This window comes from Scyliorhinus torazame, chromosome 8 (assembly GCF_047496885.1).
Source record: "Scyliorhinus torazame isolate Kashiwa2021f chromosome 8, sScyTor2.1, whole genome shotgun sequence".
NCBI classification, from domain to species: Eukaryota; Metazoa; Chordata; class Chondrichthyes; order Carcharhiniformes; family Scyliorhinidae; genus Scyliorhinus; species Scyliorhinus torazame.
In genome coordinates this window covers 58,139,328-58,154,690 of record NC_092714.1, presented here as the reverse complement: position 1 = coordinate 58,154,690, position 15,363 = coordinate 58,139,328, and the positions used below count along the sequence as shown (strand labels likewise).

At 45.7% G+C, this 15,363-nt stretch overlaps 1 protein-coding gene across 2 annotated transcripts in view; it reads right to left on the bottom strand.

Moving 5' to 3' along the window:
- Window positions 1–15,363, bottom strand: part of dusp27 (dual specificity phosphatase 27) — an 80,565-nt gene that overhangs the window by 30,960 nt on the left and 34,242 nt on the right. For both annotated transcript variants that reach the window (XM_072513675.1, XM_072513674.1), the window contains exons 2-3: window positions 11,264–11,388; window positions 1,476–1,570 (exon numbers count right to left, since the gene is read on the bottom strand). In XM_072513675.1, coding sequence (XP_072369776.1) covers window positions 1,476–1,570; window positions 11,264–11,373 — 205 coding nt within the window. In that variant the 5' untranslated portion in view covers window positions 11,374–11,388. The remainder of the gene's footprint in view (window positions 1–1,475; window positions 1,571–11,263; window positions 11,389–15,363) is intronic.

The window sequence follows — 15,363 nt, the reverse complement described above, 5'->3', positions numbered from 1 at the left end:
AATTGTAAATCAAGGGGGTGAAAGGGAGAGAGCAACTTAATCAGGTACTGAGGAAAGTGTTAGAACTAAAGGCTGACAATTCCGCAGGTCCAGATGAGCATCATCCTAGGGTTTTTAAAGTAGTGGCTGCTGAGATAGTAGAATCATTGGATTTAATTTTCATAAAATTCTCTAGATTCTGGAAAGGTTCCACCTGATTAGAAAATAATGATACTGATTCCTCTATTCCAGAAAAGAGGCAGACAAAAAGTAGGATATCGGCTAGCTAGCCGAACATGTATCTTGGCGAAAATGCTAGAATCTATTATTAGGGAGGTTATAGCAGGCCACTTAGGATATTTAATGATCAAGCAGAGTCAAAATTTTGTGAAAGGGAAATATTGTTTAACTAATTTATTAGAGTTCTTTGAGGAAGGAACCAGCATTATGGATAAAGGGAACATGTAGATGTGGTGCACTTGGATTTGACATGGTGTCACATCAAAAGTTATTGCACAAAAAAAGAGCTCATGGTGTAAGGGGTAACATATTAACATGGATGGGGATTGATTAGCTGATAGGAAATAGAGAGTATGGAGAAATGGGTCATTTTCAGGTTGGCTAAATATATTGAGTGAAGTGTCACAGGGATCAGTTCTATGGCCTCAACGATTTATAACCTATGGGTGCAGTATACCAGCCTCATTGCACCTGACTTGGTGATGTGACAAAACCAGTGCATCCCGCGAGATTCATCCCAACCTCGGAGATGGAAAGATCCAGATATACATAATTAAATGAGCCGTACAGCTAATTTAAATATGTCTGCGTCGGATTCTCCCGACGCCCGGGAACTAATTGTCTTCCCAGCGAGGCCTGGACCGGGCGCCATTTCATACTAGTCCACACAAATGTGAAATATCATCTTGCGTGGAGAAAACGGAAGAATCAAAAAAATTAATTAAGTCACTTCATTGCATTACAATTAACACCAATTTTTGGAAAAAGATATTTTTTACTTTTTTTCCAAAAATCATTATTGCTCAAACAACAAAATATCTATCCTCCTCTGTGTATTGCATTGTGTGTCTCTCCCCTTCAAACTGGAAATCTGAATTAGTTTAAATTTCTGACCATTAAATTTCACACCCGTGGTGATTTTGGTGCAGATTCTTATTAATTTAGAACAGTTAAATACATAAATATTGCGCCAAGTTACTTTCCGTGGTTTGCTTTACTGGATTGCTCAGGCACCTAAACACTCTTAAATCTCTCAAAGCAACTGAAATGCAAGATTTTAACCTCTTTGGCTCTTAACCTGCTGTAAAAATTGTTACTACTGATATCATGTAATGATAAATATGCCTGGGCCTTTTCACTGGGACAAACTCTCCCTACTTCCCACCTGCACAAAGCCTATCTGGAGTTAAAATTGGGTGCAGGAAAGCTGTAAAAGTTTATATATTTGAGTTAAACTGGAAACATGAGAATCTTACCTTCATTAATAATCTTGGTTGCAGCAATTGCCGATGAGAGATGGATGGGCTCCATGAAGATGCTTTCTGTGTTGGTATCTGACATAGTGGAAAATCTGCCAATGAAAATAAAGTACAAGTTTTTTTAAATGTTTAATGTGCAATTTAATATTGTTCCTTTGCTTTTTTCATTATTGCCCCTTGTCTCCAACAACTCATTGTTTATTAAACTATTTAGCAGATTATTTATTAGCCCTTATTATTAATTTTGCTTTACCATCAGAAGCTTTACCTTCGAGGAGTTCTTACTCTTTTGTTTTCAGAAGATTTTACATCTCATGGGTAGAATGCTTGTTTCCAAGTCAAAATTCAAATTCAACTCCAGGGAATTAAGCAGTGTACATTATCTAGGTGGATAATTCAGTGCAGTATCAAAGGAGTGATGTGCCACTGGGTGTTGAAAAGACATCAAACAAAAACCCTATTTGACCCCAGGTGTTCATTAACTATCCCATAGCATTGTTCAAAGTAGAGCAGGTGAGCTTTTTCCAAGAGTATTCAAAAGTTCAGAAGTAGTCGCAAAAAGGAAAATATATTTTGTTGGCACATTCTGGTGAATGCTTGTGGCTTTAAGTAAAGGTGGATCAAAGTTGTGAGTTCATTCATTTGTCATCTTTTAATTTTTGGAAGTTAGATACTGGTTGATATATTGACTTCTGTTTAACAAAGGGCCTTAGCAGATACCTTAGAAGATGGGAAGGTGTGGGGTAGGGCTGGAGGAACAGTGGGAAAAGAGAGTAAGGAGGAGTAAAATGATTTTATTTAGTCAATCAATCTTTATCTCTTGGAAGTTCTGCTGATCTTGCTCCAAATAAATATTTCCAGGTTTGTTGATAACACAACTTATTGGGAATGTGGGTGGTGTAGCCATCTCGGATGGCCACGTCCCGATTACAAAATGGACACTTTGCAAAGAATGCAGGGAACATTGGACAATACCGAAAAAGCAAGCAGGTGCAAGGTCTGTCTGTTGATTAGAGCTGTAGCTCTCATACAAGACCGATACTGCAGAACCATCTACATACTAATGAGCCATCCCTGGAAACAAAAAGGCAACATTTAGGTAAACAATGCTAAGACAGACACCCACCAACGGTGCTAGAGGAGACTAAAACAAAGCAAACCAACGGCCGCCTAGGACACGCCCAGCAACCAGGGAACCCACCCCTCTATTGGAGGAAAATCGATGAGAACGATTGGGAAATGGCCCAATTAATTGGGGCCAAGTTTAAGGCCCGCCCAAAAGCACGCAAAGCCCTTTTGGGTATAAAAAGGATTCCCCAAGAGAGAATCGCTCTCTTGGCCTTGGCTCTCAGCGAGGAGAGACCTGCCAAAGCTACGCCAGACCAAGTAAGTTCCAAGTCAACGCACGCTACGAAATAGACGCTCCTAGTTGCTATCCTGTAAACAGTTCAACCCAGCAGCCTCAGAACCGAGCAACGGCCATTGTTCCTCTGACTGAGTGGGCACCCGAAGCTAAGTATAGGCTTTTAGTAATACTGATAGTTTAGGTTGTAGAGTTTTATGCATGAGTATATTTGACTGTGTGTAAATAAATGAGCATTGCTTTTGAACTTACTAACTGGTGTATGGAGTCTTTGATCAGTATTCGGTTTTGAACTTTGTGGCGGTATCGAGATACCTGGTGACTCTTGAGCAAACGTAATTAAACAGAGCCAAATTAAGAGACAGCAGCAAATTAGCAACAGTGGTGAGGAGGATGTTAAGAGGTTTCAAGTTTTAGGTGGAATTTTCCTATAATTTGTCACTTTGTCAGGCTTTGACTGAAAACTGACGTGCATCTCTCCAGATGTACTGCTGAGTTTTCAGGCCAGATCTTGAGCCACTCTGACAAAACAGTCAGGCAGGGTGGGACCTGATACAGTTGGCAAGGCCGAAGCCGCAGCGATCCGGGCACCATCTTTAAAGGGAGCACCGATCAGAACTGACAAGTCCCCCACAGCCACCACCCCTCCAACCCCATCACAAATGTATAGAGGATCTTCCCGTTCACCCCCCTCCCCCCCACAGCTTGCTCCATTACTGGCAAGAATCCTATTTCTTAACACTCGTGGGATTTTGCATCAGTGTCACCATTCTCACTGATGGCGCATGCAGCTTTAAAATTGCTCCCTTTGAGTGAATGACAAATACATGACAGATGTGGTATATCATGGATAATGTGTTATCCATTTCGGAAGGAAAAACAGAATGGGAGAGTATTATTTGAATAGTGATAAATGCTGACGTTCAAAGGAACCTGGATATCCTTGTACACCAGTCACTGAAAGCAAACATGCAGGTATAGCAAGCAGTTAAGAAGGCAGTTAAAAAAGCTCTGCGCAGGTCAAGGAGACACAGCCTGCGTGAGACACATCCAGAGTGGGAATTGGAACTTGGTAATTTGGTGCAGTAAGGTAATTCGGTGCAGAGTGGGAGAAGGTGCTTTTTTCCTGACTGTTCTGGTCTCTCTCTTTCTTCTGGCCTGTAACTTTTAATCTGCAGGGAGAGAACCAGAGAGCATCTGAGAACCTGGGAATGTATGTGATTTTTATTTATTTTTATTACCTTTTCAAATTGTGTGTGTGTGGGGGGGGGGGGGGGGACTTGGAGTGACATCACAGTAAAGCTGTGACCTGATTGGCTGGTTGGGAATTTACACTAAATTAAAAAAATTAAGCATTGTTAAACTAATTAAACATAATTACTTAATTATAATTTAGAGGGGTATCTAAGCCAGAGATCAGAGAGTACTGTATTTAGCTTTCACATTTATAGTAGAAATCTAGTGCTAGGAAACGTATAGTTAACTAACTTTTTTAAAAAAAATTTAATTTACTAATTAATTGACGCAATGTCAATTAGAGGGTGAAGTGCTCTGACTGTGAGATGTGGACGGTCCGGGAAGCTTCCAGTATCCCGGGTGGCTTCATCTGCAGAAAGTGCACCCAACTGGAGCTCCTCACAGACCGCATGGTTCGGTTGGAGCAGCAATTGGATGCACTTAGGAGCATGCAGGTGGCGGAAAGCGTCATAGATAGCAGTTATATAAATGTGGTCACACCCAAGGTGCAGGCAGCGAAATGGGTGACCAGCAGAAAGGGCAGGCAGTCAGTGCAGGAATCCCCTGTGGTGTCCCCCTCTCGAACAGGTATACCCCTTTGGATACTGTCGGGGGGATAGCCTATCAGGGGAAAACAGCAGCAGCCAGAGTAGTGGCACCACGGCTGGCTCTGATGTTCAGCAAGGAGGGTCAAAGCGCAGAAGGGCAATAGTCATAGGGGACTCTATAGTCAGGGGCACAGATAGGCGCTTCTGCGGACGTGAAAGAGACTCCAGGATGGTAATTTGCCTCCCTGGTGCCAGGGTCCAGGATGTCTCCGAACGGGTAGCGGGCATCCTGAAGGGGGAGGGCAAACAGGCTGAGGCCGTTGTACATATTGGTACTAACGACATAGGCGGGAAGAGACATGACATCCTGCAGCAGGAATTCAGGGAGCTAGGCAGAAAGTTAAAAGACAGGACCTCTAGGGTTGTAATCTCGGGATTACTCACTGTGCCAGGTGCCAGTGAGGCTAGAAATAGGAAGATAGAGCAGCTAAACAGCTGGTGTAGGAGGGAGGGTTTCCGTTATCTGGACCACTGGGAGCTCTTCCGGGGCAGGTGTGACCTGTATAAGAAAGACGGGTTGCATCTAAACTGGAGAGGCATAAATATCCTGGCCGCGAGGTTTGCTAGTGTCACATGGGAGGGTTTAAACTAGTATGGCAGGGGGTTGGACATGGGAGCAATAGGTTAGAAGGTGAAAGCATTGAGGGAGAACTAGGGAATAGGGCCAGTATGGCTCTGAGGCAGAGCAGACAGGGAGATGTTGCTGAACACAGTGGGTCTGGTGGCCTGAAGTGCATATGTTTTAATGCAAGAAGTATTACAGGTAAGGCAGATGAGCTTAAGAGCTTGGATTAGTACTTGGACTATGATGTTTTTGCCATTACAGAGACCTGGTTGAGGGAAGGACAGGATTGGCAACTAAACGTTCCAGGATTTAGATGTTTCAGGTGGGATAGAGGGGGATGTAAAAGGGGTGGCGGAGTTGCGTAACTGGTTAGGGAGAATATCACAGCTGTACTACGGGAGGACACCTCAGAGGGCAGCGAGGCTATATGGGTAGAGATCAGGAATAAGAAGGTTGCAGTTACAATGTTGAGGGGTTTACTACAGGCCTCCCAACATCCAGCGGGAGATAGAGGAGCAGATAGGAAGACAGATTTTGGAAACGAGTAAAAACAGGGTTGTTGTGATGGGAGACTTCAACTTCCCCAATATTGACTGGGACTCCCTTAGTGCCAGGGGCTTAGACGGGGCAGAGTTTGTAAGGTGCATCCAGGAGGGCTTCTTAAAACAATATGTAGACAGTGCAACTAGGGAAGGGGCTGTACTGGACCTGGTATTGGGGAATGAGCCCGGCCAGGTGGTAGAAGTTTCAGTAGGGGAGTATTTCGGGAACAGTGACCACAATTCAGTAAGTTTTAAAGTGCTGGTGGACAAGGATAAGAGTGGTCCTAGGGTGAATGTGCTAAATTGGGGGAAGGCTAATTATAACAATATTAGGCGGGAACTGAAGAACTTAGTTTGGGGGCGGATGTTTGAGGATCAACATCTGACCTGTGGGAGGCTCTCAAGTGTCAGTTAAAGGAATTCAGGACCGGCATGTTCCTGTGCAGAAGAAGGATAAATACGGCAGATTTCGGGAACCTTGGATAACGAGAGATATTGTACGCCTCGTCAAAAGAAAAAGGAGGCATTTGTCAAGGCTAGAAGGCTGGGAACAGATGAAGCCTGTGTGGAATATAAGGAAAGTAGGAAGGAACTTAAGCAAGGAGTCAGTGGGGCTAGAAGGGGTCACGAAAAGTCATTGGCAAATAGGGTTAAGGAAAATCCCAAGGCTTTTTACACGTACATAAAAAGCAAGTGGGTAGCCAGGGAAAGGGTTGGCCCACTGAAGGATAGGCAAGAGAATCTATGTGTGGAGCCAGAGGAAATGGGCGAGGTACTAAATGAATATTTTGCATCAGTATTCACCAAAGAGAAGGAATTGGTAGATGTTGAGTCTGGAGAAGGGTGTGTAGATAGCCTGCGTCACATTGAGATCCAAAAAGACGAGGTGTTGGGCGTCTTGAAAAATATTAAGATAGATAAGTCCCCAGGGCCTGATGCGATCTACCCCAGAATACTGACGGAGGCTAGAGAGGAAAGTGCTGAGGCCTTGACAGAAATCTTTGGATCCTCACTGTGTTCAAGTGATGTCCCGGAGGACTGGAGAGTAGCCAATGTTGTTCCTTTGTTTAAGAAGGGTAGCAAGGATAATCCCGGGAACTACAGGCCGGTGAGCCTTATGTCAGTGGTAGGGAAATTACTGGAGAAAATTCTTCGAGACAGGATCTACTCCCATTTGGAAGCAAATGGACGTATTAGAGAGAGGCAGCATGGTTTTGTGAAGGGGATGTCATGTCTCACTAACTTGATAGAGTTTTTCGAAGAGGTCACAAAGATGATTGATGCAGGTAGGGCAGTGGATGTTGTCTATATGGACTTCAGTAAGGCCTTTGACAAGGTCCCTCATAGTAGACTGGTACAAAAGGTGATGTCACACGGGATCAGGGGTGAGCTGGCAATGTGGATACAGAACTGGCTAGGTCATAGAAGGCAGAGAGTAGCAATGGAAGGGTGCTTTTCTAATTGGAGGGCTGTGACCAGTGGTGTTCCGCAGAGATCAGTGCTGGGACATTTGCTGTTCGTAGTATATATAAATGATTTGGAGGAAAATGTAACTGGTCTGATTAGTAAGTTTGCAGAGGACACAAAGGTTGGTGGAATTGCGGATAGCGATGAGGACTGTCGGAGGATACTGCAGGATTTAGATCGTTTGGAGTCTTGGGCGGAGAGATGGCAGATGGAGTTTAATCTGGACAAATGTGAGGTAATGCATTTTGGAAGGTCTAATGCAGGTAGGGAATATACAGTGAATGGTAGAACCCTCAAAAGTATTGAAAATCAGAGAGATCTAGGTGTACAGGTCCACAAGTCACTGAAAGGGGCAACACAGGTGGAGAAGATAGCCAAGAAGGCTTACGGCATGCTTGCCTTCATTGGCCGGGGCATTGAGTATAAGAATTGGCAAGTCATGTTGCAGCTGTATAGAACCTTAGTTAGGCCACACTTGGAGTATAGTGTTCAGTTCTGGTCGCCACACTACCAGAAGGATGTGGAGGCTTTAGAGAGGGTGCAGAAGAGATTTACCAGGATGTTGCCTGGTATGGAGGGCATTAGCTATGAGGCGCGGTTGAATAAACTCGGTTTGTTCTCACTGGAACGATGGTGGTTGAGGGGCGACCTGATAGAGGTCTACAAAATTATAAGGGGCATAGACAGAGTGGATAGTCAGAGGCTTTTCCCCAGGGTAGTGGGGTCAATTACTAGGGGGCATACGTTTAAGGTGCGAGGGGCAAGGTTTAGAGTTGATGTACGAGGCAAGTTTTTTTTACCCAGAGGGTAGTGGGTGCCTGGAACTTGCTGCCGGAGGGGGTAGTGGAAGCAGGGACGATAGTGACATTTAAGGGGCATCTTGACAAATACACGAATCAGATGGGAATAGAGGGATACGGACCCAGGAAGTGTAGAAGATTTTAGTTCTCGGGCAGCATGTTCCTGTGCTGTACTTTTCTTTGTTCTTTGTTCAAGTGGTATGTCAGCCTTTATTGCAAGCGGACTTGAGTACAGGAGCAACGATATCTAAATGCAGCTGTACAGGGCCTTGGTGAGACCACGTCTGGAATATTGTGTGCAATGTTGGTCTCCTTGGGCGGCACGGTGGCGCAGTGGTTAGCACTGCTGCCTACCACGCTGAGGACCCGGGTTCGATCCTGGCCCTTGGTCTCTGTCTGTGTGGAGTTTGCACATTCTCCCTGTGTCTGCGTGCACCTCACCCCCACAACCCAAAGATGTGCAGGGTAGGTGGATTGGCCACGCCAAATTGCTCCTTAATTGGAAAAAAGTAATTGGGTACTCTAAAATTATTGTTAATACCCCCAAAAGGTTTTGGTCTCCTTACTTAAGAAAGGATATACTTGCCATTGAGTGAGTCCAGTGAAGGTTCACCAGACTGATTCCTGGGATGGCGGGATTGTCGTTTGCAGAGAGATTGGGTCAACAGGACCTGTATTCATTGGAATTTAGAAGAATGAGAGGAGATCTCATTGAAACGCATAAAAGTCTGACAGCTGGATAAACTGGATGCAGGGATGTCGTTTCCTCTGGCTGGTGATCTAGAACAAGGGGTCAGTCTCGGGATACACCATTTAGGACTGAGATGAGGAGAAATCTCTTCACTCAGAGGCTGGTGAACTTGTGGAATTCTCTACAACAAAGCCAGGTCACTGAATATATGCAAGATGGAAATAAATTTTTAGACTCTGCAGGCGTCAAGGGGTATGGGGAGTGTCATGATATGTATATTGCCTGGGATGTAAAGATTTAACAAGTTAATGATAATGCTTCTTACCACGAGCGGGAACCACAGAACTGTCATATATATATATCATGTCTCTTCCGCCTCCGCCATGGTGGAGACCGTGGCGAAGGCGGAAGGGAAAGAGTGCCCCCACGGCACAGGCCCGCCCGCAGATCGGTGGGCCCCGATCGCGGGCCAGGCCACCGTGGCGGCACCCCCCAGGGCCAGATCGCCCGTGCCCCCCCCCACAAGACCCCGGAGCCCGCCCGAGCCGCCTTGTCCCACCGGTAAGGTAGGTGGTTTAATCTACGCCGGCGGGACAGGCATTTTAGCGGCGGGGCTTCGGCCCATCCGGGCCGGAGAATCGGGGGGGGGGGGGGCCAACCGGCGCGGCGCGATTCCCGCCCCCCGCCAAATATCTGGTGGTGGAGAATTCGGCAACCGGCGGGGGCGGGATTCAGGCCAGCCCCCGGCGATTCTCCGACCCGGTGGGGGGTCGGAGAATCTTGCCCCAGTTGTGTATTTAGGAGTTCTGTAGTTAGAGATAGCATAGTAACCTTATACTTTAGGAATACATGCAAATCTTATTTGGTAGTGTTAATAAATTAGTTTTGTTAGTTAACAAAGCTTGTTGTTCTTTGTTCAACACTACGAATCCATGCCATCCATGTAAAGCAAATCAGAGAACAACACAGGGAGAGCGTGGGATGATAATGGCATTGAAATAAAGGATCAGCCATGGTCATATTGAATGGGAGAGCAGGCCTGAAATGACCTACCCGTGCCCCTATGTTCTATGTTGACATGTTTGTAGCTGGCTTTCCAGTTGTACTTCCTTTGCTTTCTGTGGAGCTGGCCCCCTCAGCATGATGAGTGTCTACATGTAGGGAAAGACCACCAAATTTCTCGAAGAAACACCAACATAACCTCTTCCATGTTTCATTCTCCTCTTCATATCAGCAAAATAAAGGTGGTCAAGAAAATCAATATTTTGAGTGCAAAGCGGCAGTTTGTGGAGAGCTGAGAAAATGTAGAAGCAAAGGTTCTGACTAAAATTACTGAAAATATTGCTGTGCAGGCAAAGAATCACTCACCTTCATTAGCATGAAACAAAATTGTCTCTACTATTTTAATCCGGAATGCCTTCCAACCTGCCTTACTATCACTGATATAGTAGCTGTGATTATTTGGGGTAGAAATAGAGGAGTCATCCATGCCCCCTGAGATTACTTCAATGTTGTAGAATAGATTTGTTGTGGCCCCTCAAGGGAGGTGGCAATTCAATCCTCCAGCATACAACGTGCCTGGTGCCAACTGTTTTACAACCCTGTCAAAGTGCAAAGTTCTGCATAATGTGTTTTAGTGTGGTCATCATGCCCTGAAAGGATTGTCTATCTCATCAATATTTTAAATCATGACCAAGAGTCAATCTTTACAGACCTTAAATGCAGTAACAACAGCCAGAATCTAGGCTCCGGGAAACATCATACAAATCAACAAAAGAAATTGCATTTACATGGTAGACAATTTGCTGACAGCAATCTCCCACACACACAGCAATGTGATAATGGCCAGATAATCTTTTTTTATAATGTTGATAAAGAGATAAATATTGGATAGAACACTGGAGATAAATTCCCTTTTTCAAATTAGTACCATGGGATTTTTGCATCCACCTGGCAGGCAGGTGGCGATAACATCTCATCAGACAAATAACAGCTCAGGATTACACCTCCGTGTTAACGTTAGTTTTTGTGCTCAGGACCCTGGAGTGGGAGTTGAAACCAGTGACTAAAAGACAAGAATGCTGCTCACTGATCAACAGTAAGGGCAGCAAGGTAGCAGTGGTTAACACATTTGCTTCACAGTTCCAGGGTCCCAGGTTCGATTCCCGGCTTGGGTCACTGTCTGTGCGGAGTATGCACATTCTCCCCGTGTCTGCGTGGGTTTCCTCCGGGTGCTCCGGTTTCCTCCCACAGTCCAAAATGTGCAGGTTAGGTGGACTGACCATGATAAATTGCCCTTAGTGTCCAATAAGGTTGGGTGGGGCTACTGGGTTACAGGGATAGGGTGGAGGCGTGAGTTTAAGTGGGGTACTTTTTTCAAGGGCCGGTGCAGACTCGATGGGCCGAATGTCCTACGTCTGCACTGTAAATTCTATGATAAACTATGAACAGTTCACACGCATTTGTGGTTCGATTTGCTTATGCCAGGGAATTAATCATTGCGCACATCAGACCTGCTAGGAGATGGACTGCGGAGATATCGGGCCTGCACGGACAGGACATCATCTTGATCATTATCTCCTGGAACAACTTGTTCACTGTTGGTATTCTGAGATGTAGCCATGACTCTTCTCCAGTTCTGTGTAAAATCAAAGAGAATCAATACATCTAAGTGTGGAAAGAAGACCAAGAAAAAGCAAACAAATACATGTATACAAATATTGTTTCTTCATTCATGGTACTCCAAAAATGAAAGGAGGTAAACATCATAAATTAGATATTTCATCTAAATGAGCAATGCTTTGCGAACACTTGAAACGAAACAAAAGCAATTTGTACCATTTCATTATTCTGACAATATTCCTCAATCCCAGCTGCACTGCAATCATCTGACCTTTATATTTCCCACTCCTCCATTCTCATACTCGCTGACATGAGATTGCCAATAAAAGTTGGAAGAATTATCCTTTCACCTTCGTGGCCTGTGCTCAAATGCTGCTCGGGCAGAGGAACCAAAGATCTACTTTCTTTGATTGTTAAAGGCTCGGAATGAAATGATCTTGAGAAAATGTCATCTGACCTTCAGCAGTCAGTAGTTCCACATCAACAGCAATCATCAAATTTGGCAGTCAGTTGGTTTGGCTGCCTGTTTTATACCCCGCAAGATGTACATTCCAAAGGAATCTGGAATGAAATGTGGTGCACAGCAGACAGCCAGACCTGTCCTGTCAATTTCCCACCAGGCAAGTTTGATCAAAATTACCCCCATAAGCGACACCATGTTGTTGAAAAGGAAAAATGTGGAAACTAGAAAATGTGCAGAAACACATTACTAGAAATGCAAATTACACTGAGAAAGAAATGGAGGAAGAGTGAAAGAAAAAAAAACAATGTAGGAGTCAAAAATAACATTCCTCAAACATAAACCTACATACAAAACACACCTAACCCAAAACATTTGTGAAGACCAGTTCTCCCTGTGGCCGGCGCAGTTAAACCTACATCACGTATCAGTGCAGCACCAGTTTTGTTGAACTCTGAACATTAGAAACATAGAAAATAGGAAAAGGCGTAGGCCATTAAGCATGCTCCGCCATTCATTATGAACATTCAATTCAGTAATCTGTTCCCCCCCCCCCCCCCCCCCCCCCCAGCCAATATACATTGATCCAGTGCTATATCTAACTCCTTCTTGAAATGATGTGGCGATGCCGGCGTTGGACTGGGGTGAGCACAGTAAGAAGTCTTACAACACCAGGTTAAAATCCAACAGGTTTGCTTCTATGTCACTAGCTTTCGGAGCGCTGCTCCTTCCTCAGGTGAATGAAGAGGTATGTTCCAGAAACATATATATAGACAGATTCAAAGATGCTAGACAATGCTTGGAATATGAGCATTAGCAGGTGATTAAATCTTTGCAGATCCAGAGATGGGGTAACCCCAGGTTAAAGAGGTGTGAATTGTGTCAAGCCAGGACAGTTGGTAGAATTTCGCAGGCCAGATGGTGGGGGATGACTGTAATGCGACATGAATCCCAGGTCCCGGTTGAGGCCGCACTCATGTGTGCGGAACTTGGCTATAGGTTTCTGCTCGGCGATTCTGCGTTGTCGCGCGTCCTGAAGGCCGCCTTGGAGAACGCTTACCCGGAGATCAGAGGCTGAATGCCCTTGACTGCTGAAGTGTTCCCCGACTGGAAGGGAACATTCCTGCCTGGTGATTGTCGCGCGATGTCCGTTCATCCGTTGTCGCAGCGTCTGCATGGTCTTGCCAATGTACCACGCTTCGGGACATCCTTTCCTGCAGCGTATGAGGTAGACAACGTTGGCCGAGTCGCAAGAGTATGTACCGCGTACCTGGTGGGTGGTGTTCTCACGTGTAATGGTGGTATCCATGGCGATGATCTGGCACGTCTTGCAGAGATTGCCATGGCAGGGTTGTGTGGTGTCGTGGTCACTGTTCTGAAGGCTGGGTAGTTTGCTGCAAACAATGGTTTGTTTGAGGTTGCGCGGTTGTTTGAAGGCAAGTAGTGGGGGTGTGGGGATGACCTTGGCAAGATGTTCATCTTCATCGATGACGTGTTGAAGGCTGTGAAGAAGATGTCGTAGTTTCTCCGCTCCGGGAAAGTACTGGACGACAAAGGGTATTCTGTCGGTTGTGTCCCATGTTTGTCTTCTGAGGAGGTCGGTGCGGTTTTTTGCTGTGGCAAGTTGGAACTGTCGATCGATGAGTCGAGCGCCATATCCCGTTCGTACGAGGGCATCTTTCAACGTCTGTAGATGTCTGTTACGCTCCTCCTCATCTGAGCAGATCCTGTGTATACGGAAAGCTTGTCCATAGGGGATGGCTTCTTTAATGTGTTTAGGGTGTACGTACGCGGTACATACTCGTGCGACCTGGCCAACGTTGTCTACCTCATACGCTGCAGGAAAGGATGTCCCGAAGCGTGGTACATTGGCAAGACCATGCAGACGCTGCGACAACGAATGAACGGACATCGCGCGACAATCACCAGGCAGGAATGTTCCCTTCCAGTCGGGGAACACTTCAGCAGTCAAGGGCATTCAGCCTTCAGTCTTGTAAGACTTCTTACTGTCCTTCTTGAAAACATACACTATTTTGGTCTCAACTGCTTTCTCTGGTAATGAATTCCACAGGCTCACCACTCTCTGGGTGAAGAAATCTCTCATCTCAGTCCTAAATGGTTTAACCCGTATCCTTAGACCGTGAACCCTGGTTCTGGACTCCCCCGCCACTCCTGGTTCTGGACACCCTCGCCATTGGGAACATCCTTCCTGCATCTACTTTGTCTAGACCTGTTAGAATTTCTATAGGTTTCTAGCAGATCCCTCATTCTTCTAAACTCCAGCAAATTTAACGCTAAACAATTTAATCTCTCCTCTTGTCAGTCCCACCATTAGGAATCAGTCTGGTAATCCTTCACTGCACTCTATAGCAAGAACATCCTTCCTCAGATAAGGAGATCAAAACTGGACACAACATTCCAGGTGTGGTCTCACCAAGGCCCTGTATAATTGCAGTAAGACATCCCTGCTTCTGTACTCAAATCCTCTCGCTATGAAGGCCAACATACCATTTCCCCGATTTACCACCTGCTGCATCTGCTTGCTAACTTTCAGCAACTGATGTACAATGACACCCAGGTCCCATTGCTCAATCTAAAGCCATTCAGGTAATAATCTGCCTTCCTGTTTTTGCTACTAAAGTGCATAACCTCACATTTATCTATATTATACTGCATCTGCCATGCATTTGCCCACTTACTCAACTTATCCAAATCATACGAAAGCATCTCTGCATCCTCCTCACAGCTCAACCCCCACCCAGCTTTGTGTCATCTGCAAATTTAGAGATATTACATTTAGTTCCCTCACCTAAATCATTAATATGTATTGTGAGTAGCTGACATCCCAGCACCAATCTCTGTGATACCCCACTAGTCACTGCCTTCCAATCGGAAAAAGACCCGTTTATTCCTACTGTTTGTTTTCTGTCTGCCAACCAGTTTTCTATCCATCTCAACACACTACCCTCAATCCAAGATGGCGCCGGAGCGAGGCGACTCTCTGCGAGCTCTCCCCAACAGATCCACTTTTTACTTAACTTATACTCGTTCTAATCTTTTAAAAATTAATTCTAAAACTAACATTATTACTAACCTCTCTCTTTTATCTTCTCTTGCAAGCTTGAACATCCTCCGAGGCCCTTGGAGGCCTTTTGACCCGACCCGACCTGACCTCCACGACCTGGAAGTAGATCGGGCCCAAACTGGAAGTGAAGCCCCGACCTCGATTTGGAGCCGACCCGGACCTCAGAGCGCCCAACCCGACCTAACTACCGACGCCAGCCCCTGGATCGCCGTGTCCAGTCCCCGGAGCTTCCGACCCGACCCCCGACGGCAAGACCCGGCCCAGAGAGGCCTGCCCAGCAACCCGACCCAGTGAGGCCTGCCCAGCAACCCGACCTACCTGGTCATGGAAGAAAGAAAAATCCATGTGGAGGCCCGACCGGGCCTACTTCAAGATCCGACCCCAGGAGCGCCCAGGGAGGGAACAGACCATGGGACCCAGCCCAACCTGCCTCAGGAAGCCCCTGC